Source organism: Dipodascopsis tothii, assembly GCF_038497935.1.
Source record: "Dipodascopsis tothii strain CBS 759.85 unplaced genomic scaffold V1510scaffold_35, whole genome shotgun sequence".
NCBI classification, from domain to species: Eukaryota; Fungi; Ascomycota; class Lipomycetes; order Lipomycetales; family Lipomycetaceae; genus Neoaidaea; species Neoaidaea tothii.
This window is the reverse complement of record NW_027118019.1, coordinates 20,075-44,991: the sequence shown is the minus strand read 5'-3', so window position 1 is coordinate 44,991 and position 24,917 is coordinate 20,075. Positions and strand designations below refer to the sequence as shown.

At 63.4% G+C, this 24,917-nt stretch overlaps 11 protein-coding genes across 11 annotated transcripts; 6 read left to right on the top strand and 5 right to left on the bottom strand.

The window, feature by feature from the left end:
- Positions 1–143: 143 nt before the first annotated feature.
- On the bottom strand, positions 144–1,189 carry V1510DRAFT_422241 (P-loop containing nucleoside triphosphate hydrolase protein). Its single transcript, XM_066934755.1, has 5 exons — positions 961–1,189; positions 614–929; positions 518–581; positions 429–483; positions 144–395 (listed from the first exon to the last, which is right to left on the bottom strand). Exons 1-5 carry the CDS (start codon positions 1,014–1,016, stop codon positions 188–190), a joined length of 699 nt encoding a protein of 232 aa, XP_066787053.1. The 5' UTR covers positions 1,017–1,189; the 3' UTR covers positions 144–187.
- A 1,204-nt stretch (positions 1,190–2,393) lies between these two features.
- On the top strand, positions 2,394–4,121 carry V1510DRAFT_404786 (general substrate transporter; the record flags this gene model as incomplete). Its single annotated transcript, XM_066932284.1, has 1 exon — positions 2,394–4,121. The coding sequence occupies one exon, from the start codon at positions 2,394–2,396 to the stop codon at positions 4,119–4,121; it is 1,728 nt and encodes a 575-aa protein (XP_066787052.1).
- Positions 4,122–4,213: 92 nt separating this feature from the next.
- On the bottom strand, positions 4,214–4,617 carry V1510DRAFT_247180 (uncharacterized protein). The gene has a single exon (XM_066930567.1). The coding sequence runs from the start codon at positions 4,527–4,529 to the stop codon at positions 4,305–4,307; it is 225 nt and encodes a 74-aa protein (XP_066787051.1). The 5' UTR covers positions 4,530–4,617; the 3' UTR covers positions 4,214–4,304.
- Positions 4,618–6,453: 1,836 nt separating this feature from the next.
- Positions 6,454–8,924, top strand: V1510DRAFT_369558 (fungal-specific transcription factor domain-containing protein; the record flags this gene model as incomplete). The annotated part of the gene is made up of 3 exons (XM_066931396.1): positions 6,454–6,498; positions 6,531–7,993; positions 8,333–8,924. 3 exons carry the CDS (start codon positions 6,454–6,456, stop codon positions 8,922–8,924), a joined length of 2,100 nt encoding a protein of 699 aa, XP_066787050.1.
- Positions 8,925–9,141: 217 nt separating this feature from the next.
- V1510DRAFT_422231 (uncharacterized protein) lies at positions 9,142–10,188 on the top strand. Its single transcript, XM_066934754.1, has 3 exons — positions 9,142–9,262; positions 9,294–9,388; positions 9,418–10,188. Exons 1-3 carry the CDS (start codon positions 9,195–9,197, stop codon positions 9,963–9,965), a joined length of 711 nt encoding a protein of 236 aa, XP_066787049.1. The 5' UTR covers positions 9,142–9,194; the 3' UTR covers positions 9,966–10,188.
- Positions 9,976–11,553, bottom strand: V1510DRAFT_408252 (Tannase/feruloyl esterase; the record flags this gene model as incomplete). The annotated part of the gene is made up of 1 exon (XM_066932442.1): positions 9,976–11,553. One exon carries the CDS (start codon positions 11,551–11,553, stop codon positions 9,976–9,978), a length of 1,578 nt encoding a protein of 525 aa, XP_066787048.1.
- Positions 11,554–13,363: 1,810 nt separating this feature from the next.
- V1510DRAFT_422227 (nucleotide-diphospho-sugar transferase) lies at positions 13,364–14,847 on the top strand. Its single transcript, XM_066934752.1, has one exon. The coding sequence runs from the start codon at positions 13,736–13,738 to the stop codon at positions 14,675–14,677; it is 942 nt and encodes a 313-aa protein (XP_066787047.1). The 5' UTR covers positions 13,364–13,735; the 3' UTR covers positions 14,678–14,847.
- Positions 14,767–16,705, bottom strand: V1510DRAFT_422228 (major facilitator superfamily domain-containing protein). Its single transcript, XM_066934753.1, has one exon. It carries the CDS (start codon positions 16,361–16,363, stop codon positions 14,816–14,818), a length of 1,548 nt encoding a protein of 515 aa, XP_066787046.1. The 5' UTR covers positions 16,364–16,705; the 3' UTR covers positions 14,767–14,815.
- Positions 16,706–20,117: 3,412 nt separating this feature from the next.
- Positions 20,118–21,056, top strand: V1510DRAFT_247025 (uncharacterized protein). Its single transcript, XM_066930566.1, has one exon. It carries the CDS (start codon positions 20,291–20,293, stop codon positions 21,020–21,022), a length of 732 nt encoding a protein of 243 aa, XP_066787045.1. The 5' UTR covers positions 20,118–20,290; the 3' UTR covers positions 21,023–21,056.
- A 33-nt stretch (positions 21,057–21,089) lies between these two features.
- Positions 21,090–21,806, bottom strand: V1510DRAFT_369633 (uncharacterized protein; the record flags this gene model as incomplete). Its single annotated transcript, XM_066931398.1, has 1 exon — positions 21,090–21,806. The coding sequence occupies one exon, from the start codon at positions 21,804–21,806 to the stop codon at positions 21,090–21,092; it is 717 nt and encodes a 238-aa protein (XP_066787044.1).
- A 1,227-nt stretch (positions 21,807–23,033) lies between these two features.
- V1510DRAFT_408248 (uncharacterized protein) lies at positions 23,034–23,722 on the top strand (the record flags this gene model as incomplete). Its single annotated transcript, XM_066932441.1, has 2 exons — positions 23,034–23,408; positions 23,483–23,722. 2 exons carry the CDS (start codon positions 23,034–23,036, stop codon positions 23,720–23,722), a joined length of 615 nt encoding a protein of 204 aa, XP_066787043.1.
- Between the last annotated feature and the right edge of the window lie 1,195 nt (positions 23,723–24,917).

Here is a 24,917-nt window from a genome sequence, read left to right as displayed (position 1 = left end):
GGCGTAAGGTTTTCCCCGGAAAAACTATATGGCGGCGGCGTTCACGGACAACAGTCGTCCGGGCCGGCGGCTGCTCTGAAGCCTGCCCCGGGACTAGCTCCCGGCCACTGGCCGGCAACCGCTCAGCGGCAGCCGGGACCTACTAGGGTTACGGCACCGCGCGTTCGAGGCCGCGCCGGAATATGTATTATTTTTCGGCCGCAATGCTGCAGTCCTCGATGCTGTCTATGTAAAGGTCTGGGACCAGCGAGTGTCCCAGAATGTAGTCGCCGTTCAACAGGTCATTGTTGAGCGCGCGCGCCTCGGCCTCTTCGTACGTGTCGGCGATGCCCGCGGCCAGGTGCCGGCGAATGATGCGCTTCTTGAGCTCGGCGCGGTCGACGCGCACAAACCAGCTGCCGTCAGCATGTCTCACGGGGCGGACTTACAGCTCATCCACCAGGGCGGCGATGTCCCGCCAGGGCTCGATATCGAGGTGGACAACTGCTGTCAGCGCTGTTGCGTCAACTCGACTTACAGCTGCCCTCAATCAGCACGATGCGGTCGTCCGGCGTAATGACAATGGCGCGCTCGTCGGGGTCCTGGCGTCAGACACTTCTACGCGGCGGCATACCTTGCGGCGGTGGTTGAACGAGGGCGCGTACTGCGTCCGCTCCGGGTGGTCGCGCAGCTCGCGCACCTGCTCGACCAAGGCGTGCGGATCAAACGTAAAGGGCGCGCCGCGGCGCGCAAACGCAATGTCTGGGTCCGGCAGCTGGCGCAGAGCCGCCCGCGACAGATGGTAGCCGTCCTGCGGCAGTATCGCGGCCCGGCTCGACGGCGACTCCTTGGCCAGCACGACGTTGAGCCCCGCCTGAACCCGCTCGGTCAGGCTCGACTTGCCCGAGCCCGGAGCGCCCGAAATCGCGATGAGCACGCGCTCGCCGTGTCTGAGGTCAGCGAGGCCGGTCTCCCACTTGCCTCTCCCGGCTGAGATCCACTGCGCGGCGGACGAGGGCGTTCACAGTGTCGTCCATGGCCGCAAGTGCTTTGCCGCACTACGCCGCGCCTCTGGGCTTATAAGACGCTGTGCGTCTGGAGCACTGTCGCCCGACGCGTTTCACTTGGTCTCGCCGCTCATCGGGCCGGAGGCCGGCGCGGCCAACGGACGACTGCGCTCCGGGCGAGGCCCGGTTTCGCCAGACCCCAGGCGCGGCTCTGGCGGGCGCTTCCCCACACGGACGACAGTCGTCCGGCACACGCTGGCGACCGAAAACGCGCGGACCACAGTCAAGCACGCCCGATGCGCACCCGCCCGCCTCCGGACCGCCTGGCGGCCCGCAGCCGTACGCCGGACGCGCCCCTAGCCAGGGCTCCCGTCCTATTGTGGCCATGCGACCAACGCTCCTGGGCTGTCAATTTACCCCGCCGCCGGTCGACAGTCGTCCGTTGCTCTATGGGGACGACGCAAAGCTCCGCCGACGCCGGCCGCCGGCCGCCGGCCGCTGCGAACGCCTGCTCAGGGCCGTGCCGCACGTCAGCGGGCCTGTTCTCGCCCGCACGTATGTGCCCCGGAGTCACCCGATGGCTCCACATTCTCGCGCGCGGCGGCTGGTTCCGCGCGCCCCCTCCCATACGCCGCCCCGGGCCCGCCCCGGGCCCGCCCCGGGCCCGGCCGTCGTTCTCACAGCTTGCTGCCTGGCCTCGGCTGTGCCGCTGCCGATCGGCGATCGACTCGCTCTGGTCCTGGGACCTTGCCCGGGTTCCGGGCTTGGCAGCCGTAGGCACCCACCGGCGCTAATGAACGGATAAACTTGAATAGGCAAATGCTCAGCGGGTATTATTGCGCTAACTCATATTAGGAGATGCTACCGTAACCGCGACCGATCTCCATGACGATGGGACCAGCTGCACTCAAGAGGCTAGCTGCAGCTAGCCGCGGGGGCTCAGACCGGGGTTCTGGAGAGTTTTCCCGTACAGAGCCAGGGAGCTGGGTTCGGACGACAGTCGGCCGGGGGTTCAGGGCGAGCACAGACCGGCCGGCCAAGATCAAGCCGAGAGCGGGTGGGAACTATCAGGTGCCCCGCGTCCCGGCTGGGAGCAGGCCGGGCTGCGGGGATGTGGGCGCGTGCCGGTCCGAGGATGGCTCCGCCAGTAGTGCGGGCCGCTATTTTGCCTCATGACGCCGCCGAAGGTCCGGACTAAAGGCGGACCGACTAAGCTAGGTATCGGCGTTGGGCGGCGGAACCTAAACCGGTACCCAAAGTTTAATGCTCGGCGGCAGCACAGTAGCTGCAGTCGATGTCATGGCGGTGCGGAAGAAGGTGGACACGAGGTCGCCGGGGCCCCGGGCGGCGGCGCCCGAAATAAATAGCGGGCTCTTCCCCCGGATTTCGAACTCCACCATCGCAGCCATGAACAAAGACCCAGTTCCCTCCAGCTCACAGTCGGCCCAGTCGGCCCCGGCCGCCGAGACGGTGGCCAAGACCGAGAAGGGTCTCCTGCAGATTGCGCGTGAGAACCCGTACGTGCTCACAACGTGTCTGTTCTCGTCTCTGGGCGGTCTGCTCTTTGGCTACGACCAGGGCGTGATCTCAGGCATCATCACGATGGAGTCGTTTGGTGCCAAGTTCCCGCGGATCTACTCAGACTCGAACTTCCGGGGCTGGTTCGTGTCGACGTACCTGCTGTCGGCCTGGTTCGGTTCCCTGATCAACTCGCCCATCGCCGAGCGGTACTCGCGCCGGACGTCGATTGTAGTGGCCTGCATTATCTTCGTCATCGGCTCGACGTTCCAGTGCGCCGGCATTTCGATCTCGATGCTGTTCGGCGGCCGCGCCGTGGCCGGCCTGGCCATCGGCATGCTGACCATGGTTGTGCCGCTCTACATGGCCGAGATCTCCCCGTCCGAGATCCGTGGCGGCCTGGTCGTGCTCCAGCAGCTTAACATCACGTTCGGTATCCTGATCTCGTTCTGGATCGACTACGGCACCAACTACATCGGCGGCACCCGCTGCGACCCCTCGACGCCGTACACCGACGGCGATTCGTTCGATCCCTACCTCGACGCGCCCAACGGCTGTACCGGCCAGTCGTCGGCCTCGTGGCGCCTGCCGTTTGCTCTCCAGATCGTGCCCGCGCTGATTCTCGGCCTCGGCATGAAGTTCTTCCCGTTCACGCCCCGCTGGCTGCTCACCCAGGACCGCAACGACGAGGCGCTGGCCGTGCTCGCCCGCCTGCGCCGGAAGGACATCACCCACTCGGACATCCAGGACGAGTTCCTCAAGATCAAGGCCGAGGTCATCTTCGAGCAGACGCTGCTCGAGGACAAGTACCCCGGCAAGCGCGGCCTCAAGCTGCACTTCGCCCAGTACGCGTCCCTGGTCTCGTCGTGGCCCACGTTCAAGCGCGTCTTTATCGGCTCGGCCGTCATGTTCTTCCAGCAGTTCATGGGCTGCAACGCGCTCATCTACTACGCGCCCTCGATCTTCGCCAACCTCGGCTTCTCGTCCAACACGACCTCGCTGCTTGCCACCGGTGTCTACGGTATCGTCAACTTCTTCTCGACCTTCCCGGCGCTGCTGCTCATCGACCGCCTTGGCCGCCGTACGCTGCTCATGTCCGGCGCCATCGGCACCTTCATCGCTCTCGTCGTCGTCGGCGCCATCATCGGCAAGTACGGCGACGCCCTGTCGGAACACCACTCGGCGGGCTGGACCGGCGTGGCCTTCATCTACATCTACTGCATTAACTTTGCCTACTCGTGGGCCCCGATCGGCTGGGTCATTCCCTCCGAGATCTTTTCGCTCGGCATCCGCTCCAAGGCGATCTCGATCACGACCTCGTCGACTTGGATGTGCAACTTCATCATCGGCCTGGTCACGCCCATGATGCTTGACACCCTCACCTGGGGCACCTACATCTTTTTCGCGGTCTTCTGTCTGCTGGCCTTCCTCTTTACTCTCTTCATCATCCCCGAGACCCGCCAGCGCTCGCTCGAGGACATGGACGCCGTGTTCGGCGACGACTCGGCTCAGCGCGACAAGCAGCGCCTGGCCCAGATCAACGCGCGCCTGGGCCTGGAGCCGTACGACGAGGAGCTGTCCGGCAAGCAGAACTACGAGATGCAGGAGAACGTTTAGAATTTTTTAGGTTAATACACGCTTTGTTTGCTTTTGGTATCCTTTCCGCTGGCGGATGGCGCTGCGCCTGCGCCAGTGCTGGCTCCGTAGCCTTGCCCACTGTCAGCTGCCGGCCGAGACCCACCAGTGCTGGCGGCAGCGCGGAAGAATGACGGCATGGACGCGCCGACGACGTCAGCCGACTCACGATCGGAGGCTAATTTTTCCGCTGGCCTGGGCGGCCCCGCTGGGGCCTTGCATCTGTGAGCCGGACAAATTTCCTGTGAGCCGGAGAAAATCTCCCGTGAGTCGGCGGCAAATTTGCTGTGAGTCGGACTTAGTCAGCTGCTGTGAGTCGGCGTTAGGATTTTGTGAGTGTGCGGGCGGGGGTGAGCCAAGTACCAATAGTACGGGATGAGCCGCGCGCATACTCGGAGCGGAGAAATCCCCGAGGGACGCGAGCCGCACGGAACATCCGGCGCCTGTGAGCCGCCCCCTAGTTGTTCCGGTGATCGGCGGGTGACTGGCCTGTGAGTCGGCTGTCGGCACAGGCCCGATCGGAGGGCCTAATGGCCACGACCCACGCCGGCGCCAAAACGCCCAGACTACGCCAGCGTCAGGCCCGACTGGGCAAGGCCGCCATCGTAGCTGCCGGCGACAGCGCCGGACTCTCGATCGGCGTCTGTAGCCAATACGGCGCACAAGGCCTGTTCGGCCGCCGGAAGATCGGACACGCGGACGCTACGGGTGAGCGACAGCGGGTGTGCCCCGCCGGCGGGCCGAGCGGCGGCGGAGCGCTGCGGCGGCGCTCGCCGGCCGTCGACGCGTCCGCACGCGCCGCCCGCCGCGGAGGCGGCGACGGCTGCAAAGGGCAACCGCCGCCGGCGTGCACGTGCCGGAACACGGTCATCGCGCTCGATCGGCTGTCGTGCTCAGAACGGCAGCTAGCCGAAGATAACCTGCGCGCAGCCGAGTGGTGACCCGCAGCACGTCAGCCATACGCCGGCACCAGCCACACGCTAGTGTAACCCGTGAGTCGGCACATGGACCGAGCGGCTGTCCTTGTCTGCGCGGCGGCCGGCTGCGGCGTACGCGCCTGCGTCGCTTGCCAGCACCACGGTACCGACCGGCCGGCCAGATGCTCGTCGCCGGCCGCCGCCGCGGCATCGCTACGGACCGGCAGCGGGCACCCCCTCCGTGGTGGCGCCACGGCAGCGCGGAAACTCAATTGCCCGCCGTACCAGACTATTAACCGGCCATCGCTGGCGCCATGAGCTCTTGTTGGGCGTCTAGCTGTAAGATCGTCCGCTCGTGAGCCGGCGGCTTGGCGCGCGGCACCCGTCTGCCACCGGAGCGCCCATAACGTCCCTCTACGCGCTGCCGGACGCGCCACCCTCCTGCCTGTCCGCATGCGCCGGGTGCGGCTTTTCGGGCACCGCGCCAAGCCTGCTGGCCAGTCCGTCTGCGCAGCGCGTCATCACGCGGCCTATGTCCGAACGCGCAATAAGCTGCCCCCAACAGGTCGACAGGCCCCTGCAGCTACGCGCGCCCGCACTGGTCACTGGCCAGCGGTCCGCCTGCGTCTGCAGCCTGCCCGCCTGGGACAAATGTCTATGACTAGGACAGCGTTAGCCCTAGTCTCCCAGCCCACGCGGCTGCAGCCGCCTTCCAGAAACACGGAAACCTAATGCATTCCCACTTCCACTTTTGGCCTCCGATAGCCAGCAGAGGTTTCACATGACTATAACCTGCATACCGCAGACGTCCCCATACACCATAACTCACCGCCACGGTCTTGCGCACTTGGGCATTGTGCAACTATCGTGAGATTTTTTTCTCGCAGCTGTCGATGACACAGCTCTGACCGACGACACCCCAAGTATAAAGCGAGCGCACGCACGACAGGCCAGAGGACCGTCAGTTTCCGCAGACCGCGACACACGCGGCCACACACGCACACTACACAGGCAGGCTACGCCAGGCTCGACGCCAGGCGAGCGGATTCGACTGCCCGGTCGCAGCCAGTCCGACAGCCACGCCCCCCGTCGGTTCCGAAGCGCGCGTGACTCACGCCGCAGACCGACGGTACCTCTGCAGCTCCTCGAGGAGCTGTGGTGTCTGACGGACAGCGCAGGTAGCACGTTCCGAGACACCTTTTGCCCGACGCAATCGTCTGGGCTTTGACACCAGGTAAGCCTTCGCCCTGGCCTGCGGCCAGCCGCAAGGTCTGCCCGACCCGGCCCCGCCCGGCCGCGATCGCCCGTCACCGCGGCCCGCGCTCCCGGCTAGCCGACGCGTCCCCCGCCGCGAACTCCGAACGCCGCTGACGTCCAGCCTTTTCCCACCGCCCCAAATGAACGCTGCCCGCCGAGCTCTCAAGGAGGAAATCGAGCAGGCGGTAAGTTGCGCGCACGTGCTCGCTGACTCCAGTGCGACTCGTGCCGGCATCGTAAGCTCAAATGCACCAAAGAGCTGCCAGTATGCGCCTACTGCCGGCGGCATAACCGCGAGTGCGTGTACTCGCCGCGCGCGGTGCGCTCGCCGCTCACGCGCAAGCATCTGACCGAGGTCGAGGACCGTGTCATGCGGCTCGAGGCCGTCGTCTCGAGCATGTGGCCCAACATCGACATCGACTCGCTGCTGGCCAGCCGTCACCCGCGGCTGCCGGCCGGCGACGACTCGGACCTCGATTCCGAGGACGAGGACGACCACCCGCCGCGCGACACGCCGCGCGACGGCCCGCGCAGCGACCGGTCCCCGGCGGCCATGGTCGAGGCCCTGCCGGACGAGGCCGACGGCTTCGACTGGGCGGAGCGCGACATGGCCAACAACGACCTGACAGACGGCATGGCCGCGCTGTCGATCAACCCCCACGGCTCGGGCTACTTTGGCGTCGCGTCCTCGGCCGTGATCTTGCGCGCGCTGCGGATCGACCCCGCCGCCGAGCTGGCCACGCGCTCGCCCGGCGGCACGGTCGAGCCGCCGCTGTACCCGTCGCCAGTGCCACGCCACATCATGGACACCGTCGTCGACGCGTACTTCTCGATCTACCACACGTCGTACCCGTTCATGCACGAGAACACGTTCCGGTCGCAGTACCTGGGTCTGTCGCCGCGGCCGCCCGAGCCGGTCTGGGACCTGCTGCTCAATACGGTCCTGGCCATTGGCTCGTGGTGCATCGTCAACGAGTCGTCGTGCGCGGACATGACGTTCTACCAGAACGTGCGCATGCGCCTGCAGTCGGCCGTCTTCGAGACCGGCTCTCTGCCGCTCGTGCTGGCGCTGACGCTGCTGAGCAACTACGTCCAGAAGCGCAACCGGCCCAACACCGGCTGGAACCTGATCGGCATCGCGCGCCGCATGGCCACCGGCCTTGGCCTGCACCGCGAGTTCACCGGGTGGAAGTCGTCGCCGCTCAAGCAGGAGATGCGCAGGCGCGCCTGGTGGGGCCTCTTCCTGTTTGATTCCGGCGCGTCCATCACGTTCGGCCGCCCGATCGACACCTTTGACTCGGCCTGCATGGACGTCAAGGAGATCGCCAACATCCACGACGAGGAGCTCACGCTCGAGACGAAGGTCATGCCGGCATCGCGCGACGAGAACACGCTGTACTCGGCCACGATTCTGCAGTGCCGGTTCCACAAGGCCACGAACGACATCTACAACAGCCTGATCGCCAAGGTGTCGATATCGGCCGAGCAGACGCTGGCGCTGACTGCGCGCATCGACGACTTCATCCGCGACCTGCCCGAGTACTACCGCGAGTCGTACCCGGCCGACAACTCGCGGCCGTGGTTCGTGTTTTCGCGGTACCGCATGTTCTGGCGGTACCGCAACCTGCTCATCCTGGCGTTCCGACCGTTTGTGCTGCAGCGCGCGTTGGCGGCCAACGCGTTTGTGAACCCGAACGCGGCCAACGGCGCCCACGGCACCAACGGCGCCTCGGCCGCCAACGGCGCCAACGGCGCCAACGGCGCCAACGGCGCCAACGGCGCCGGCCGCCATCACATGAGCCTGTCCGGCCAGCTGTCGAACGGATCGTCGGGCGCGGGCACGGCCGCGGCCAGCCCGAATCTGGGTCCGCACATCTCGCCGGCGTCGACGACCCCGTCGCAGGCCGGCACGCCGTCCATCGGCACGCCGTCGCTGCTGCACGGCATGGTCAAGCTCGAGAACGGGTCGCAGTCGCTGCAGACGTCGCCGGCGAGCGTGTCGAGCGTTTCGGGCGTCAGCATGGCTGGCATGGCCGCCATGGCCGGGCTCTCGGGCATGCCGGGCATGCCGGGCCTCGGCGCCAACCTGCGCAACGTGCCCACGCCCGGCCTCGGCGCGTCCATGTCGCCGCGGCCGGTCCCGCGCTCGGAGGACAACGAGGCAGAGAAGCAGTGCCGCAACCGGTGCATCGCGCACGCGCGCGAGACCATTCTCTCGGTCGAGGAGTTTGTGCTCAACCGCGACCTGACCACGATCGACGTCTGGTACTCGCTGTACTTCCTCTTCCAGGCGGGGCTGATCCCGCTCGTATGCTTCTGCGCGGACCCGGTCTCGGCCGAGGCGCCGGCGTGGCTGAACGACATCGAGCGCACCAAGCGGGTGCTGGTCACGGTCGCGCCGCGCAACCAGCTCGCCGATCGGTTCCACACGCTGATCAACAACCTGGTCGACCCGCTGCTGGACGAGAACGCCAACGCGGAGATGACCGACTTCACTAAGCGGTCGGATTGGCTCAACGACGTCTACTCTCTGCTGTTTGAGGAGTCCAACACGATCAACAGCTACTTCATGATGAACCAGTACAACGACACCAACCCGTTCCCGGAGTGACGGCAAGGCCGGCCCGGGTGTGCTCTTTCGGCGTTATAGAGAACGTGTATTCTAGTGTATATACCTTTCCCTGGTAGAGCGCGCGCGGCGTGCGGCGGACGCGGTCTCGGCCGGCGTGAGCCGCAGAGCATGCGGCGGGGCCAGCCGCGGCCAGATGAGCCGCACGCCATGCGGCGCGCCGCGCGCCGCGCAGCGTGCGGCTCGCCGCACCGCCGCACCTCGTGCGGCGCTCCCAATGACGTCCACCGCACTCCGCCCACACCCCTGGCCATGGCGTCCCGCGCGCCCAAGCCGCCCACCATCACGGCCTTCAACCGCCAGGAGCTGCTCGTCGAGTTGTAAGTGTCGTCCCGCTCCCGCTGACGCCAGCGCAAACATCCGCTCGTACTGCCCGGCCGGCGTCTACCTGGCCGCGTCCAAGAAAACGCCGCAGATCTGGTACGGCGTGATCTTTGTGCGCAAAGGTACGGCCCTCCACGCAACGCTGACCCAGGCCCCTACACCGGCGGCGTGTTCCGGTTCATCCTCTTCTTCTCCGAGGACTATCCGTACGACCTGCCCACGCTCAAGCTGCTATCACGGGTGCCGTCGCACCCCCTCGTGCACCCCCACACGCACGAGTTCGACTTCTCGCACGTCGAAAATGAGCTGAGCGACATCGGCGACTCGTCTTTTCGCCAGAACGGCCGTGTCCTAGCTGGCCGCGTGCTCTCGTATTTCAAGCGGTCGTTCAAGTCGGCCGTGCTCGACTCAGTCCCGGGCGTCTACCAGCGCGACCGCAAGCGGTTCGCCCTGCAGGCCGCCCTCGACGTCAAGCGCTCGCGCGACGCCGCCGAGCGCGATGGCTCGGTCGAGGACGACTACTCGTGGGACGGCGGCATCGACCAAGAGCGGCTGATCCGGTTCGTCGCGATCTCGGCCGTCGCCGACGAGCCCGCCGAGCCCGGCCCGCTCGAGGTCGACCCCGACACCACCATGGACGAGCGCGACCTGCAGCTGCTCAACGACATCAAGGCGGCCATCATCACCGCCGAGGCCTAGCATGTATTATCTACTCTTTGCACACAAAGCTCGTTGCGCTGTCGGTCGAGCCGTGGCCGCGGTAAACGGCCTGTTGCGGCCACGGGCAGTACGGCCGCGTGCGCTGGACGCCGAGCGCCACCGTGTTGTTCACGTACTGCGTGGCCACGATCCGGTCGGGCGCCACGCCGTTCTCGACCCAGTTCACGAGCGCGGCTACGCCGTCAAACACGTTCGGCCCGTACCCACCGCCGCAGTGCTCCACGCCGGGCTGGTAGAAGACGCGGAACGAGCGCGCCAGCTCCGGCAGCGACAGCTCCGCCGTGGACGCCACGCCTTTGTAGTACTCGATCGGGAAGTCCTGGGCGTTGTACTGGTCGGACCAGCCCTGGTGGACAAGCAGCTTGCCGCGGTGGTTCTGCAGGAACGCCGACAGGTCCGTGTCGATGTCATCGATCTGGCCGCCAACGATCTCGTCGTAGCTGGCGACATCCGCGTGGAAGTCAAACTCGGTCCCGGCGTCGTACGTCAGGTTGTTCTTCCACAGGTTCTGCATCAGCGGAGTCGTGAACGACGACGTCAGCCCGCCCTCCTGCACCACCAGCCCGCCCTCCGAGCCCGGCCAGAACTTGTTGTACAGCCGGTCGAGCGTGACCGGGTCGTGCGCGCCCGCGTAGACCTCCTGCATGGCCGCGACCTGCTCCGCCGACAGACAGACGTCGCCGGTGGCCTTGCCGCACTCCATCGACGCCACGTCAAAGTCGCACACAAGGGGGTTCGTGATCAGGCCGTCCTCGAGGCCGTCGAGCGCGTCGCACTGCGCAATGGCCGCAGCCTGGATCGCCTCGAGCTCGGCCGTGCTGACAGACACGTTGCGCGACGTCATGGCCCGCGAGTTCCACAGGAACGACAGTGCCAGGTGCGAATAGTACGCGCCCGGCGCGCCCGCCTGGATGCCATTGAAGTCCGCTGGATGACGCTGCGCCAGCGCCAGGCCCTGAGCGCCGCCGGTCGAGCATCCCTGGTAGTACGAGTACGTTGCCGGGTTGCCGTAGAACACCGAGACAAGGTACTTGGCCGCCACGGCCGTGTAGTGGACCGAGTCGCGGATCCAGTCGGCCGTCGCCGTCTTGGAGTGCAGGAACGGGATGTTCACGCCGTCGCCGGCCGCAAACTCGGCCGGAAACTCGTGGCCGCTGTCGCTCTGGGCGACCGCGTAGCCCCGGTTGGCGCCGTACGCCAGCACGCCCGGTGTCACGGACCCGGCCAGGCCGCCGTTGCCCATGCCCAGGTACCGTCCGTTCCAGAGCGCTGCGTCCGGCAGCCACAGCTCGAATGCGAGCGAGTGCCCGGTGCTGTTGATCCAGCCCTCGACCCGGCACAGTCCGTACACGTTCAGGTCTGGCTCGCCCAGCGCCAGAGTGGACGAGTCCAGCGCCGACACGTTGAGCGCGCCGGCCGCGTAGTGCGTCGTCGCGGTGATGGTCACGTTCTTCTGCGCAAACGACGCCTCGGCCGTGACGTCTGCAAACGCCTTGCACGCTACCGACGGCGTCTTGGCCGCTGTCAGACTAGCCAGGGCCGCCAGAACCAATCCAAAGAAGAGCATTTCAACGAGGACGATCGAGAGAAAGACCGTGGCTGTGAACCGTCGCCGTGAGCGTCTGTCGTCGTCCTCGGGCCCGGCCGCTGTATATACGGGCTCGGTAGCCCACCGCGGCCGGCCTGTCCATCTCCACTGGTTCATCGAAGCCCTGTCTCCCCCGCACGACGTTCGCTTGTAGAGACGAAGGCTTATCGTGCGGCCAAGGGTGCCGCGGAGGGGTCCCGCCCGCTCCGGCCGACACCGAGCGCCTTGACCATGTCCCAAGCCCGCCAAATTGCGGGGACTCGGTCCGCTCCGGTGCGGTCTGGTTGCGCGCTCGGCGCGCGACGCCGACGCCAGTGCCGGCCACCTGCTTGTTCGGTGTATGCCAGACGCACGTGGGGGACGACTCGTATAATAAGCCAGACCGCTACAGGTAATGATGGCGAGGAGACGCCTGCGGCGCGGCTGCGTCGCCTAAACTGCCGCTCTGAGCTGTCGTCGGCAGCCTTCATGGGTTCTGTGCAGCCTGCCGCCGTTACTCTGTGCCATCGTGAGCGTGCCGCCGAACACGTTGGCCCTGCCGACCTTCCAGGCCGCTCGGCGAGGTCGATCCCGCGGCGCCGCGCCTCGTACCCCGCCGACACCCTAGCGGCCACGCGGTCCAGCCGCTCGCCGACAATTGTTGGGGCATGCGGGGTCGTGGCGCGCCGCCAGGCTGGGTCGTCCGCCCGCCGCCCACCGACTCCACGCGTCGCCGTAGGCAACGCCCCGCGGGTTCGGCCTACGTCGCCGCACCGCGCACGGCGCCCTGGCGCGTGGCCGGGTATTTTATCACGTGGAGCATGCGATGCGCACGTGACGTGGTATAGGGTTAGGGCGGGTGGCGGTGGCGACGGCCGGGCGGTGCCAGCCGCGGGCACAGGTATCTTGGTATCTGGCGCTCTGGTATCGCTCTCGGCGGCGGTATACAGCGGCTTCGACGACGGGTATCGGGTATGAGGTCGTGTGCGGAGGTATGGAACCGGGGTACAGTAGTTCAGCGACCAGCGGTATAGCAACAGCAGACAGAGTAACAGCGGCAGCGCCGTCCAGCAAGCGCAGGCGCCACTATCAGATCAACGCAGGCACAGCCCGCCAGGTATTAGGGTATCAATCACAGCTAGCGAACCTGGTATATGCGTCAGATCAAGCAGGGTATAGTGAGGCACGCCGCGCACAGCTGTCACGGCGCGCGAGGGTATATGCATAAGTTGCCTGCGGCGCGGCACTTGGGGTATTGAGCAGAGGTATCTTGGCCTGCGGTTCCAGCCGGCGGCGCCGCGCTCTTTTATGTCCTCGTCGCGGGCGTCGTTCGTGCGACACTGCGGCTTGACCCGTACGACATTCGCCCAGACCTACGGATCACGGTGCGACCGTGCTGCCGTTTAGAGCAGGGGCCAGCGTCGTTCGTGCAACACTGTGCACCAAAGCGCTTGATAGCCCCAAATGGCGACAGCACACGCTGATAGGCCGGGTAAACTGCACAGCCCCGCCCCAACGAGCCTTGGCCAGCGGGCACGCGGGCCCGGGCCGGACTCGCTGGACCAGCCCGGCACGCAAGCGTGCTGCGCCTGCCGCCTGCCGCCGCCGTCACCAGCCCGCCCATCGCCGGCGGGCCGGCGGCGGCGGCGAGGCTGGGTGGCACCCAGATCAACGTCTTGCCCGCTCGCGCGACGGTTATGCAGGGCCCGCTCGCTTTTTGAGCAGTGCGGACGGGCGGGCGAAAGCCATTCGGGCTATGTACCTTCCTTATACGGAATAGCCACGTGAAGCCATGCAGACAAGTAAACCCTTTAGGCAACCGCTGCCACGTTTCTGGCTAAGCCACGCTCCACCTCGGCTTATCGTCGCCGCTCGCCCAGGTTTCCAGACACTCGACCTCCAAAAAAATTCGCAGTGGCCAAACCTTGGACCTTCACGACACGCCGTCAGCCAATTGTTGCTGCGTCTACACTCACCCGTTTAGGTCGGCCTCCCGTGGCCGCCGTCCCAGACTCAAGCCTTCACCCTGGCTATATAGACTCCGCCAGGCTCTTTGTCGCTGCCACGCCAGTCGAACACTCGACTGCCAGCACCTCTACGACCCTCCGCCCTGGCCCCGCTCGCCGCCGTGCGCTTCATCGTCCGTCGCGCCCGCCGCTCCGTGCTCCGTGCTCTTCCAGTCATGCGCCGTCGGTTCGCCGTGCCCCTGCTGGCGCTCGGCGCCTTCGTCGTCGTCGGTGTCTACGTGACGTTCACGTACATCACGCTCCTCTTCGACTCTGTCTCGGACAACTCCATCGACTTTGTCTCCGGCGCCGATCATAAGCTCACCAACGCTAACGGCCGCGACCATGAGCACACCCAGGTGATCCCCAAGATCATCCACCAGACCTGGGTCAACGACTCGGTCCCGACCAAGTGGCTGTCGGCCCAGCAGAGCTGTCTCGACGTCAACCCCGACTGGGAGTACCACCTCTGGACCGACAACTCGTCCCGCCAGTTCATCGCGGAAGAGTACCCGTGGTTTCTCGAAACGTTCGACAAGTACCCGTACCCGATCATGCGTGCGGACGTGATCCGATACTTTGTGCTGGCGCACTATGGCGGCATCTACATCGATCTCGACGAGGGCTGCTCGGCCTCGCTCGAGCCGTTGCTCAACTACCCGGCGTGGGTGCGCAAGGCCGACCCGACCGGCATCTCCAACAGTGTGATGGGCTCGACCCGGAACCACCCGTTCTTCCTGCGCGTTCTGCTCGAGCTCAAGAAGTACACGATCGACTGGCAGGTGCCATACATCACGGTCATGTACGCCACCGGCCCGCTCTTCCTGTCAGTCGTCTGGAAGCAGTACAAGCATTGGGCGACCAACCACGCCGAACAGGTCTGGATCCTGATGCCCAACGACGCCGAGAACGACTCGACGTTTTTCTTTGACCTGCACGGCTCGTCCTGGCATGAGGACGACGCCAAGTGGATCATGTACCTCGGTGTACACTGGCTGTTCTTCACCATCATCGGCTTCGTCGTTGCCGCCGTCATCGGGCTGTCGGCGTACCTCATTCTCAAGCGCTCGGGCCGCAACAAGCAGTTCAAGAAGCTCAAGATCCTCGAGGAGCCTTGAGCACCACGACTCCATCCGGCCGGGCCCTACAACGCCCGACCGCTCATGACATCCGCATCCCTGGCCTGGCCAGCACTGTTTACGATAGATCAAGACCATTTTGTTTATTAGAACATCCAAAAATACTGCGCGCGACCGCTACTCGGTCGACATGCTGCGCTTCTCGTCCACCACGACCATCTCGGCGCCGTTCTCCTCCTGCCAGCGCTGCAGCCGCGCCGCGCGCTCGCGCTTGCGGTCCCGTAGAAACAGGTACTGCATCACAAAAAACTGCAGGAAGTGGCACGTCGTGCACACGGCCGTGAAGATGTTGCCGACCCGGAACCGCGGCGCGCCGTCCGACGGGTACGTGAAGATCGGCGTCCAGGCCACAAACGCCTGGCCGATGCAGTTCATACTCGCAGTCACCAGTGAGCGCTCCTCGTGGTCGTCCATGGTCGCGTCCGACGCCCACGACATGAGCAGCGGGTTCATCGCCGTCTCGACGCCCATGATGATCCACGCAAACATCTTGGCGCCGTCTTTCACGTTCCACGCCGCCAGAATGTAGCTGCCGAGCATGCAAAGCACCGTGTTGAACACGCATGGACTGAAGCGGTCGCCGGTCTTGTCCGAGTAGAAGCTCTGCACGAGCGAGAGCACGATCGAGATCGCCTGGCCGATCGTCGGCAGGTTGTTGATCTTGGGCACCGAGTACTTCTCGGCCTTCAGGTACAGCGTGAACGGCGTCTTGCCGACGTAGCCGATCTGGTCAAAGAAGCACCAGGCCAGCACAAACAGCCAGAATCTCCAGCGCTTGAGCATGCGCGTGACGACCTGGAGCCGGATCTTCTTGTCCGGCGGGCGCATGTGCTCCACGGCCAGCCGCCGCTTCATCAGGTCGATGTCTTCCTGCTTGAGCAGCAGCATCGGCTTGGTCTTGTCCGGCGTCGACGGGAAGACCATGTAGCCCAGCAGCGCGCACGGCACCGTGATCACAAAGCAGATCACGTACAGCCAGCGCCAGCCCTCGAGCCCGCCCACGCCGCTCAGGTTTTCGTACGCCGCGGTCTGCAGGTAGCCCGAGAACATCGTGCCCAGCGGCGAAGACACCTGGAACAGCGCCACCCGCATGCCCATCTCGCTGCGCTTGTACCACGAGCCGATGATGTAAATCGTGCCCGTCATGCACAGCGTCTCGAACGCGCCCAGCAGGAACCGGCACACGTACAGCTGCGTCAGGTTCTGCACCCACGCGCACCCGAACGTGCTCACGCCCCACAGCACCTCCAGCGTCGGCAGAATCCAGCGGGCCGGCAGCCGCGTCAGCGCCAGACTGCCCGGAATCATGAACGCCAGGTACGACGCATAGTAAACCGCGTTGAGGTAGTTCAGGTCGTTGCCGCCCAGGTTCAGGTCCTCCTTCATGCCGCTCGCGTACGCGTTCGACAGCGACGACGTGTCCAGGTTCTTGGTGAAGTACGACAGGCAGCCAAAGGCCAGGATCGAGAAGTCGACCTTGTAGAGCACCCGCTTCTCCTCCGCAGTCGTGCCCTGCGGAAACCACGCAAACACCTCTCCCCACGTCCGCGGCTTGACGTAGTCGTCCAGCACCAGCGCGGGCGGGGACCCGGTGCTCGGCGCCTCGAGCGACTTGACCTCGACCGCGTCGGTCGCGGCCTGCTTGCTTGCGTCCGTAGGAGCCATCTTCAGTAGGCACGCACGCCCGCGACGTTCAGGCCCCGTCGGCTTATATACTCCGGCGACTCCAGCCGCGACCACCTGCGTCACAGCTGCCGCACAGCTGCCGCTAGCCCGCAGCCGCCGCCCGATGCTTGGTTCGGCCAGCGCAATCAATGGCTTGGCGTCCGTGCCTGCAATTAAGCCTGGGGCCGACCGGCGCCATCCCAGACTAGCCCGGCACTAGCTTTAAATGAACGACCTCTTCTGCTAGAGCAGATCCCGGCTGCTATCACAGCGCCAGCGTTCGCCCGAGCACGCTCGTTCCAGCATAGTGCCCCCGCCGCAGCTCCGTCCGTCGGACACGGCCGCACTCAGGGCCGGCAGCTGGCAGCTGTCAGCTGGCAGGTAGGCGGCAGGCTCCGGCCAGCCGCGGGCTGCCGCCGACGCACACCCGCCTGCCGGCTGGGCGCATGCCACGCGCCGCCCGAGCCCGCCCTCCGGCCACGGAGCTCTGGGCGTCGGTCGATAGTGGCGCTCGCCACGGCCCGAGTCGGGCCAAGTGCTCGTCTAGGTCTTGCGCCGGAGCGCATTATCTGGGCGCCTGCAAATCCGGCGACGCGCTCGGCCCCCCGGAGCCCTTGCTGGCGTCGTGTTCGCAGGCCGGAACGGCGGCCACGGCCTCGACTAGGGCGGCCGTGGCCGCGGCGGAGGCCGCCGTGTGGCCGCCGGCCGCTGCAGTCAAGCGGGCACGGCTAGCGGTGCCAGCCTGCGGCCGCCCTACGGGCACCCGGCACCAGGGCCACAACAAAGCACCGCGGGCCAGCCAAAGGCCGACTCGGCTTCCGCGCGCGTGGCGTCGTTTGCCGGGTTTCGGAAATGCCGCCTAGCCGATCGCTGCTGGGTCCCGCACCCTGCAGCTGCAGCCCACCGGTAGCTGCGCCGCGTCTGCACTCCCGGCTGGGCCTCACCCGGCTCTAGGCGCTGACGGGAGCCTCGTGGCCAGAGAGGAGCCCCGACGCCTTGCTCTATCTTTAGCCGGAGCCAGAGGCCCGGTCGGCTCGCGTCGGAGCTCCCGCACCGCTAGCCCTCGCCGGCGCCCGCGTGTACACGTCTCTCAGTGTCCGCACGCCGCCATCTACGCATTTGGTTGGCTTGCATACTCCATGTGTATTTGCTATAAACTTGTGGATCTGCACGTTAGAATATCCGCTGCGACTGCAGGTATATGCTTATCGGGCCACCGCGATGACATGCTCAGTAGGAACAATTGGAATAATGAAAAACTTTTTTCCTCATTTCATGAATAGGGTACCTTAGACTCATCATTTCGCATCGCGGTGGTCTGATAGCTAGCAGGTACTTACCCGATCCATGCCAGCTCAGGCCGGGCCATGGCACGCCTGGCCTGAGCTCACACAGCCCGCTCGGATCCGCGACTGTGCTCCGGCCGGCCGGTCCAGCCGACAGCACCGTGGCACCTGCAAGGAAGACGCGCCAGCGCCCGCGCCAGCGTACGCAGCTGTCTGTCGACCCGGCGCCGTGCGCTGCCAGAAACGGATTTCCAGCAAGCAACGTCTGCATGCAGACGTGTGCGCCTGCCATCGTCCAACAGCTACCGCGCCTTCCTCGCTGGGTCAGCCACCGTGCCGCCGTCGTGCTGGCGACCCCAAAGGCCCTGCCTGCAAATCGCTGGCGATGTGAAAAAAAAACAATAGAAAAACTGGTTGCAAAGAACTTTAGCAGTCGCTCATGTAGTGCTGTACCCACAACCCTAATGAGGCCCTACCCCTACAAAGCCTCATCTTTGTCAAGCAGCCTTGGCGCCAACCTCGGCTGCCACACTGACGTAGGGGCCGGGCGGCAGTTGCCGTGCTCTCAATGCGCGCCCATCCGCTTGCCCTAGAGGCCGCCGCCGTCTTTACAACTGTCGCCGAACGCATTTCAGCCAATGCAGCTATCCCGTGGGAGGAAAGCGTACTGGCCCTCGAAATGTCACGCGCACGGCGGTGGCATTGCACGGATCCGTAATTTGCCGATCGGTGTACAATTTGACGTGCTGGCCGACGTACGGGCCTACCGATGCTGGCCTTTGCCGTGCGACGCGGCCTGCATGTTTACACTCACCGTCGATCGACGGCCCGCATACCGGCCGCCACGTCCGGCTCTGCATGACTGCCTGCCCTACGCTAGCGTCGGCTATGGCCAAACGGCTGTAGTCTTGAGAGAAACCAGCCTACGATGAAGTAGCCCGTTAGAATATATGTCACCAGCGTACGCTACGTGCTAGCTACAAACTACCCAAAACAAACAAAATGAACGCGTAGCGCTCACGAACGTGCAACTATATCAGTCGATAGGCTCAACTTCGCCAAATCAGGTACCAAACATCGAACTCACTCAATCTGGCTTTGCCGCCGATGACTGGCCAGCAGCCCACTTTTGACAGGTCGCACACAATACCTGGCCTGCAGCATGCGCGTTTGACATACGCCATACGCCTGCAGCTTAAAACTGCTGGCGTCTCCGGACAAGGACCGGAAGAGCGTATTGATGATACCGGCCGCCTATAGGTGTCCATCAGAGAGGCCAGGTGCACAACTGCCCAGCCCGTAGTCTTACGCCGCCCACTTACTCATCCAACCGGCAATGCCTACCTGTCAGGTAGATGTGCCGCTGCAATGCCACGTCCGCGCCTACATGAAGGGCCACGCGGACTCGGCATGATGCAATGCAACAGCAATATTTGCATAGCCGCCGTGCCAAACATGCGGTGGCAATGCTCCGCAACTCCATGTCTCGGCTTCCTAGGTGTGGCAGGTACCACACCTTGGTGCGCTTTCAGAATAGAAGTGTGCGTTGCAGACGGACAGACCCTGCGAAGTCTGGCAAAAAAAAAACGTAATTGCAGCACCTACGATTCCAGCGTGGTCTCCCACCGCAGTACTAAGTAGGCCCAACGAAGCTTAACTGGTGTTGATCGGACGGGGAACTGTGTTTTCTTCGTGGTATGGCCGCAACTGACAGTAATTTGCGTCCGTATCTTATTATCTGAGACCTTCACGTGATCGTGCTGACCGGCTATACGTACGCGCACCAACAGCTACCCGGCGGCCGGTCGCTCGTCTGCTCGCGGGCAAGCACTTCTAATTTGCCGAAGCGACTCAGTCGCGGACTGAGTCGATAAAACAGAGCGAGGTATGTCTGCTGTGTCTTGACAGCCATGAACTTTTGCACACCGGATCCAAGACCATTGCCAATCGCGAACATAGGGCTCGTTCAGAAAATCAGCCGCTCGGATCTTTACGATATCGGGCCGATGTGGCCTCTTGGCTCGCCCGTGCAGTCGCGACCCTAGCAAAGACATGCGCAAAGAGATCTGCACGGACTCTGCCAAACCACCACAGCCAAGTTGTCAAACTTGCGCCGCCATATCTCTTGGTTATACGCAAGCGTTCGTCAGCAGATTGTTGGTCTAGACTTCCGTGACGGCCTTCGCTGCGATCCGACTTTGCCGGCTTGGCGGCCCACTGTACAACTGCGCAAAGCTCGCTATCGCCTACAAGCCGCAGTCTTCGGACCTGCCTCGGACCTGTTGGCCGGAACATCCGTCGGCTGTAGCAAGGTTTCTTTGTAGACACATGGTGCACGTAGCTTCAGCCGCACCTAAAACTCCCCACAGGTCTATGGTGGTGGTGGCCCGTGCGTCTGTCAAATTCGCAACGTTTCAGTTCGGTCCATCCGCACTCGTTCTCGAACCATTCTTTCTTTTCTTTCTTCGCGTCTACCCAACCTGTACCGCTCAGCCCTTTTGGCAACATGACGTCAGAAGAAGGACGCCGAACGAGCTCCTCTCGAGCACATAAGTAGGTGCCGATGTAGCGTAGATGCGCAGCAGCAATCGGAGGACCAGACTGGGATCTGTATTCTTATCCTGTATATTTTCACTTCGCAATGCCGTCGTTTACTACTCCTGCCGAGGCCGTGGCAGCCATGGTGCGCCTGACGTACGCTTACATGCTCGGCCGGTCACCCTCCGACTCGGATTGCAGCCGCGATTGGGACCCGGACGTTGAGGACATCTTTGTGGAGTACGAGGCCGCCATTGGCGTGTGCGCGTTCGTGCCGGCTGTCCATGCTGCTATGGCATCGACAATGCACCTGGCCACCCAACGCGAGCGCGACGAGCGCTTCTGCTCCATCATGTCGGCTGCGCTCTCTCCATACGCCACTTGTGCAACGTTCCTTCCGCGTCCGAGAGGCCCCAACCGTGCACCGATCCCGGACTTTGCCTGTCCAGAGCTCGATTACGACGACTGCTCGTTTGAGGCCGATACTAAGGCAACTGCTTGCGACGAATGCGTCGGCAAGGCTACGGACGATAGCGAGCGTACCGTTGTCGACGTAGCTGCCGACACCACCATGATGGCCACCCATGCCGAGGTGTCAGCGCTATCAGCATTGGTCTCCTCGGTCGACAGCGCTTCGGAGAACCGCCAGGAGCCGGACGGCTTCTACCCGACCGCAGACTCGCCCATAATCACATTGCGGCGCCAACTCACTCGGAAAGGCGCTCTGCTGGCAGCATCACTCAACACACGCGATGCACGGTCGTTCCAGCCTCTGACAAAGTCGCGTCCTGTTACCGTTGCTCGGCAGCGCGTGCCTGCTCTGTCCCTCGAATGAGCTTTCGCATGCATTTAAATATTGTACATGGCCCCAGATCTTCTCAAGCAATACGCATCTTCCTACCCTAACCGGCATATTGCCGAAGTACACTTTCAAGCATGGCTTTTCTTGGTGCTGGCTTGCCTGTCCACATCTCGAATTGGCGGTACGCCTGTTCCGGCAGACTTTTCAGGCCGTCCAAAGGGATCCAGCCCTTCAAACGTAGTCGGCTTTCGACCACTCGTAACAGCTTGCTCTCGGCTCGGTTTATGTAATTAAGCTCGAGAACCACGCCGCCCGTCTTGCTACCAAACCAGCCCAAGTCAAGACTTAGGTATGCCGCGGCGGCCGATATGATGATGGTCGGCATAGCTAGTCGCCCTGTCGACAAGATCGCGGGCACATCAAGCGACTGTATAACGTGGATTTGCAGCCGAGCATTACCACCTGGCAAGGGCTGATCGTGAAACCTCTCGGCGAGGATCTGTGCGCGGGAGTGCGTACGATTGTACAGGAAAATGTGCTGGACACCCAGCTGGGCCAGCGCGTAGATTGTGGCAGGAGCCACTCCACCCGCGCCAATGACCAATGCCGTGGTGTGTGCTGAGACGGCGTTGACGGGCGACAGGTGAGCCTCTACACTGCAATAGATTCCGATCCAGTCAGTGTTGTCGCCCTTGATGGCTGTCACCCGCGGCGAATCTCCAGCGCGTATGGGCACCAGGATATTGACCGCACCAATCGCTCGTGCATGTTCCGATCTAATGTCCACCAGGTCGATGGCTTCGAGCTTGTAGGGCATGGTGACAGACATTCCTCCAAAGTCATCCCGGTACGCCAGAGCAAGCATGTCTGCCGGCCGATCGGATTCGTGGATTGAATAGACATGTGGCATCCCTAACGTCCGAAACGCGGCATTGTGGATAACTGGAGACACTGAATGCTGCGTGTCCTGTCCAAACACGTAGAACTTTAGCTTTGGTAGCGCGAAAGACTGATATAAAGCGAGTTGGGCGTCATATGCAGACAGGTCGTGCGCAGCTGGTTCGAGCCGTCGGTCGGACGAGATATCGTGAAGCGTGAGGTGCGGAGCGACGGGCGTGAACACCGGGTTGAGGACTCTAGAGAGTCGGCCAAGCGGGCCCGAGTTGTAGACAGCTATCGCGAGCTCTGAGTACGCCCGTGAAACGTTGTGCCGAAACGCCATCGCGTCCATATTGTCTTGACTGCCGATGGCTCGGTGCGTTACCACCGCCACGCGACAGCCAAGAGAACGCGCACCCTCAACTGCCCCGCGCGGCTCCTCCGTAAGCCACCAGCCAGGTGCAGCGCTGGAGTCGTTGAATACTCCGACTAGGGTCCGCGGACGCGAGATAGTCGCCCGTTGCTCTAGAATCGCTCGCAGTTCCCTCGCCGACCCTGCAGACCGAAAGTGTACGAGTTCGACTGCGATATACTGCACACCCAGCCTGGCGCCATAATCAATCAGTCTAAAATACGTCGACCGCGCGCTATCCGTTCCAAGCTCGTTTGCAATCACGGAGTAAATGATCGGCAAGCCAGCGTCTCTGGCGACCATGCTGACTGCTTGCGCAATTGCCTCGAGAGGTGCTCCGCGTTCGAACCGTTTGACGTCCACTTTTAATTCGAAGCAATCAACGCCGACAGCAACCGTGCTGAATGGTCGGTCGCCTGCCTCCAGGTCGGCCGGCACTGTGTACGTGTACATGCGATCTTCCGCCGGCCGGATCACACTAGTCGTGGCTGCAAACGCACTGGCCCATCCTCGTTCGTTGAGAATCCCAAACAGAAAGCGCACAAAATCACGCTGGATCTGTTTAAGGACCAGCGGCGGTACCGTCGGCCAAGCTCCTGCTTCTGCCCCGACTGACAGATTGAAAAACTCGTGCGTAGCACAGGCCCGATATCTCTCTAAGGCACCCGCATACATTCGCCGAAACAGCGCACCGTCCGTCGCTGAGAGGTACGACTGTACCCGGCTCTCCTCTGACACAACGTGGATCACAACATGAGTCCGACCATACTCGGTCAGCAACGCCCGCCCGCGAGCATTCTCAACCACTCCAGCACCGCATGCAATGACACAACCTCGGGCGCGCGTGCTGAGGACATTCTCGGTGAGTTCCAGCTCCTTTTCGCGGTACACGCCCAAGCCGTTAGCCTCAATGAAAACACTCGGGGAACTTCCAAGGCCGCTCCCCAGAAGCAGATCGGTGTCAACAAACTTGCGGCCGAGTGCTTTCGCGGCGATCACCGCCAGAGTCGACTTGCCGACTCCTTGCATGCCCGTGAGCACGATTGTCGGCTCGTCCGCCATGGTGAAAGAGTATCGTTGCGGTCAAAAGTCCGGGGACATCATGTAACGCCCAACTTGCCCCGCGCGGTAAAGCGTTTACCCGCTGCGCCACAGCCAGCCGCGAGTAGCCGCTGCGCCACTTTCAGCCACCTTCGGCACAGATGTGGCTGTGCTGTGGCAGTGCAGTGCACTATGGCGCAGCAGCGGCTTTCGGCGGCCGACCAGGCTCCGCGCGGCCTCAAATGGAGCGCCGTGTTACCATTCCGCCTTGGACCAAGTATCTGTTTCCGGTAGAGACAAAACATAGAGCCCCGCACGGCCAATACGTAGCACCACCAAGCCGCTGGGAGTACACGGAGTACATTGTCTTCACAGTCTTAGTCCACCGGGTCGATATTTGATCCGGTCAGTGCAATATAACCGTATGGGCACATATCTGGCGCTGCCCTCAGAGTCCTTGCCGAGTAGAACCGACAGTTTGGTTCGGCGAGCCTAGATGCCGTCATTCGATCATATCGAATTTTTCCTTCTGCCCGGCCGTGCCTGCCTAGTCACTTCCAGGTCAGATCAGCGCAAGGGTCCGCTGCCAGGGTTTCCAAATAATCTCCCGTCGCACTAGCTAGCCAGGACAGTCCAAAATTATTACCACCATTTATTATTTACTACTCGCCGATTGCGGTAATCTGCCGGAGCCCTGAAATCATCGAAGGGCTTCGTCAATTATCCCGACCGCTTGGCATTCTGTAGACCTCTTCCATGACGCTGATCCCGCCTCTTGGTAGAGGCCAATCGTCATAACAGCCTCGATCTCTCGTGCTAGCGTAAATTACCTTCTCGTCTTCTTCCGTCGCCACTGGTGACGTTCTTTGGACCATATTGCATACGACCGCTTCCGGAAGTGCAGAGCTGACTCTGGTAGACGACCGGCCGTCTGTCATCCGGCGGGATTCGATCGCTCGTACTCATCTCGGACCGCTATTCCAATCTGAAATCAGCCCTCCCCCACCCAAGAGGCGTCCTTGAGCAAGGTAGATGTCTCCGTGCTCCCCCGCGCACGTGCGGCCGAGGCTGCGGCGAGCTTAACTACCAGTCTCCTGACACTTTTCAAGCCCCCAACCTTAACGTGCCACACATGATCTGTGTCAGCAGTCTCGTACTGAATTTCTGTTCGCCAGACACCAAACGCGTATTCTGCCTGCGAAGAAGCTCGGGCCTTACGTAGACGATCACAAGTCGCGTAGGCTGCGTAGGCCGCATGTATGCCGAATGACAACGTCGTCTAAAGACTCGTTCAATGAGAGACAGTAGCTGGTTCTAGACAGAGGTTTCAAACTCTAGCGGCAGAAACTATACCGAACCCACCCGCACGGAGGCGGCGGCGGTAGGCCGGGAGAGTATACGCGCCCTCGTGCTAGAGCTTATTCTACGGGCGGCGATTCCACTGAGACCTTGATGCCTTTGTAGGCGAGCGCGGTCTGTTCGTCGTCTAGAGCGCCATCACCTTAGACATGATGAACCATCCACAGATCCGGTGATCTCATGGATTAGCAGCGGGCGTCGGGCAGCCGGCCGACCGTGGCCGTCGGCGGCCGCGAA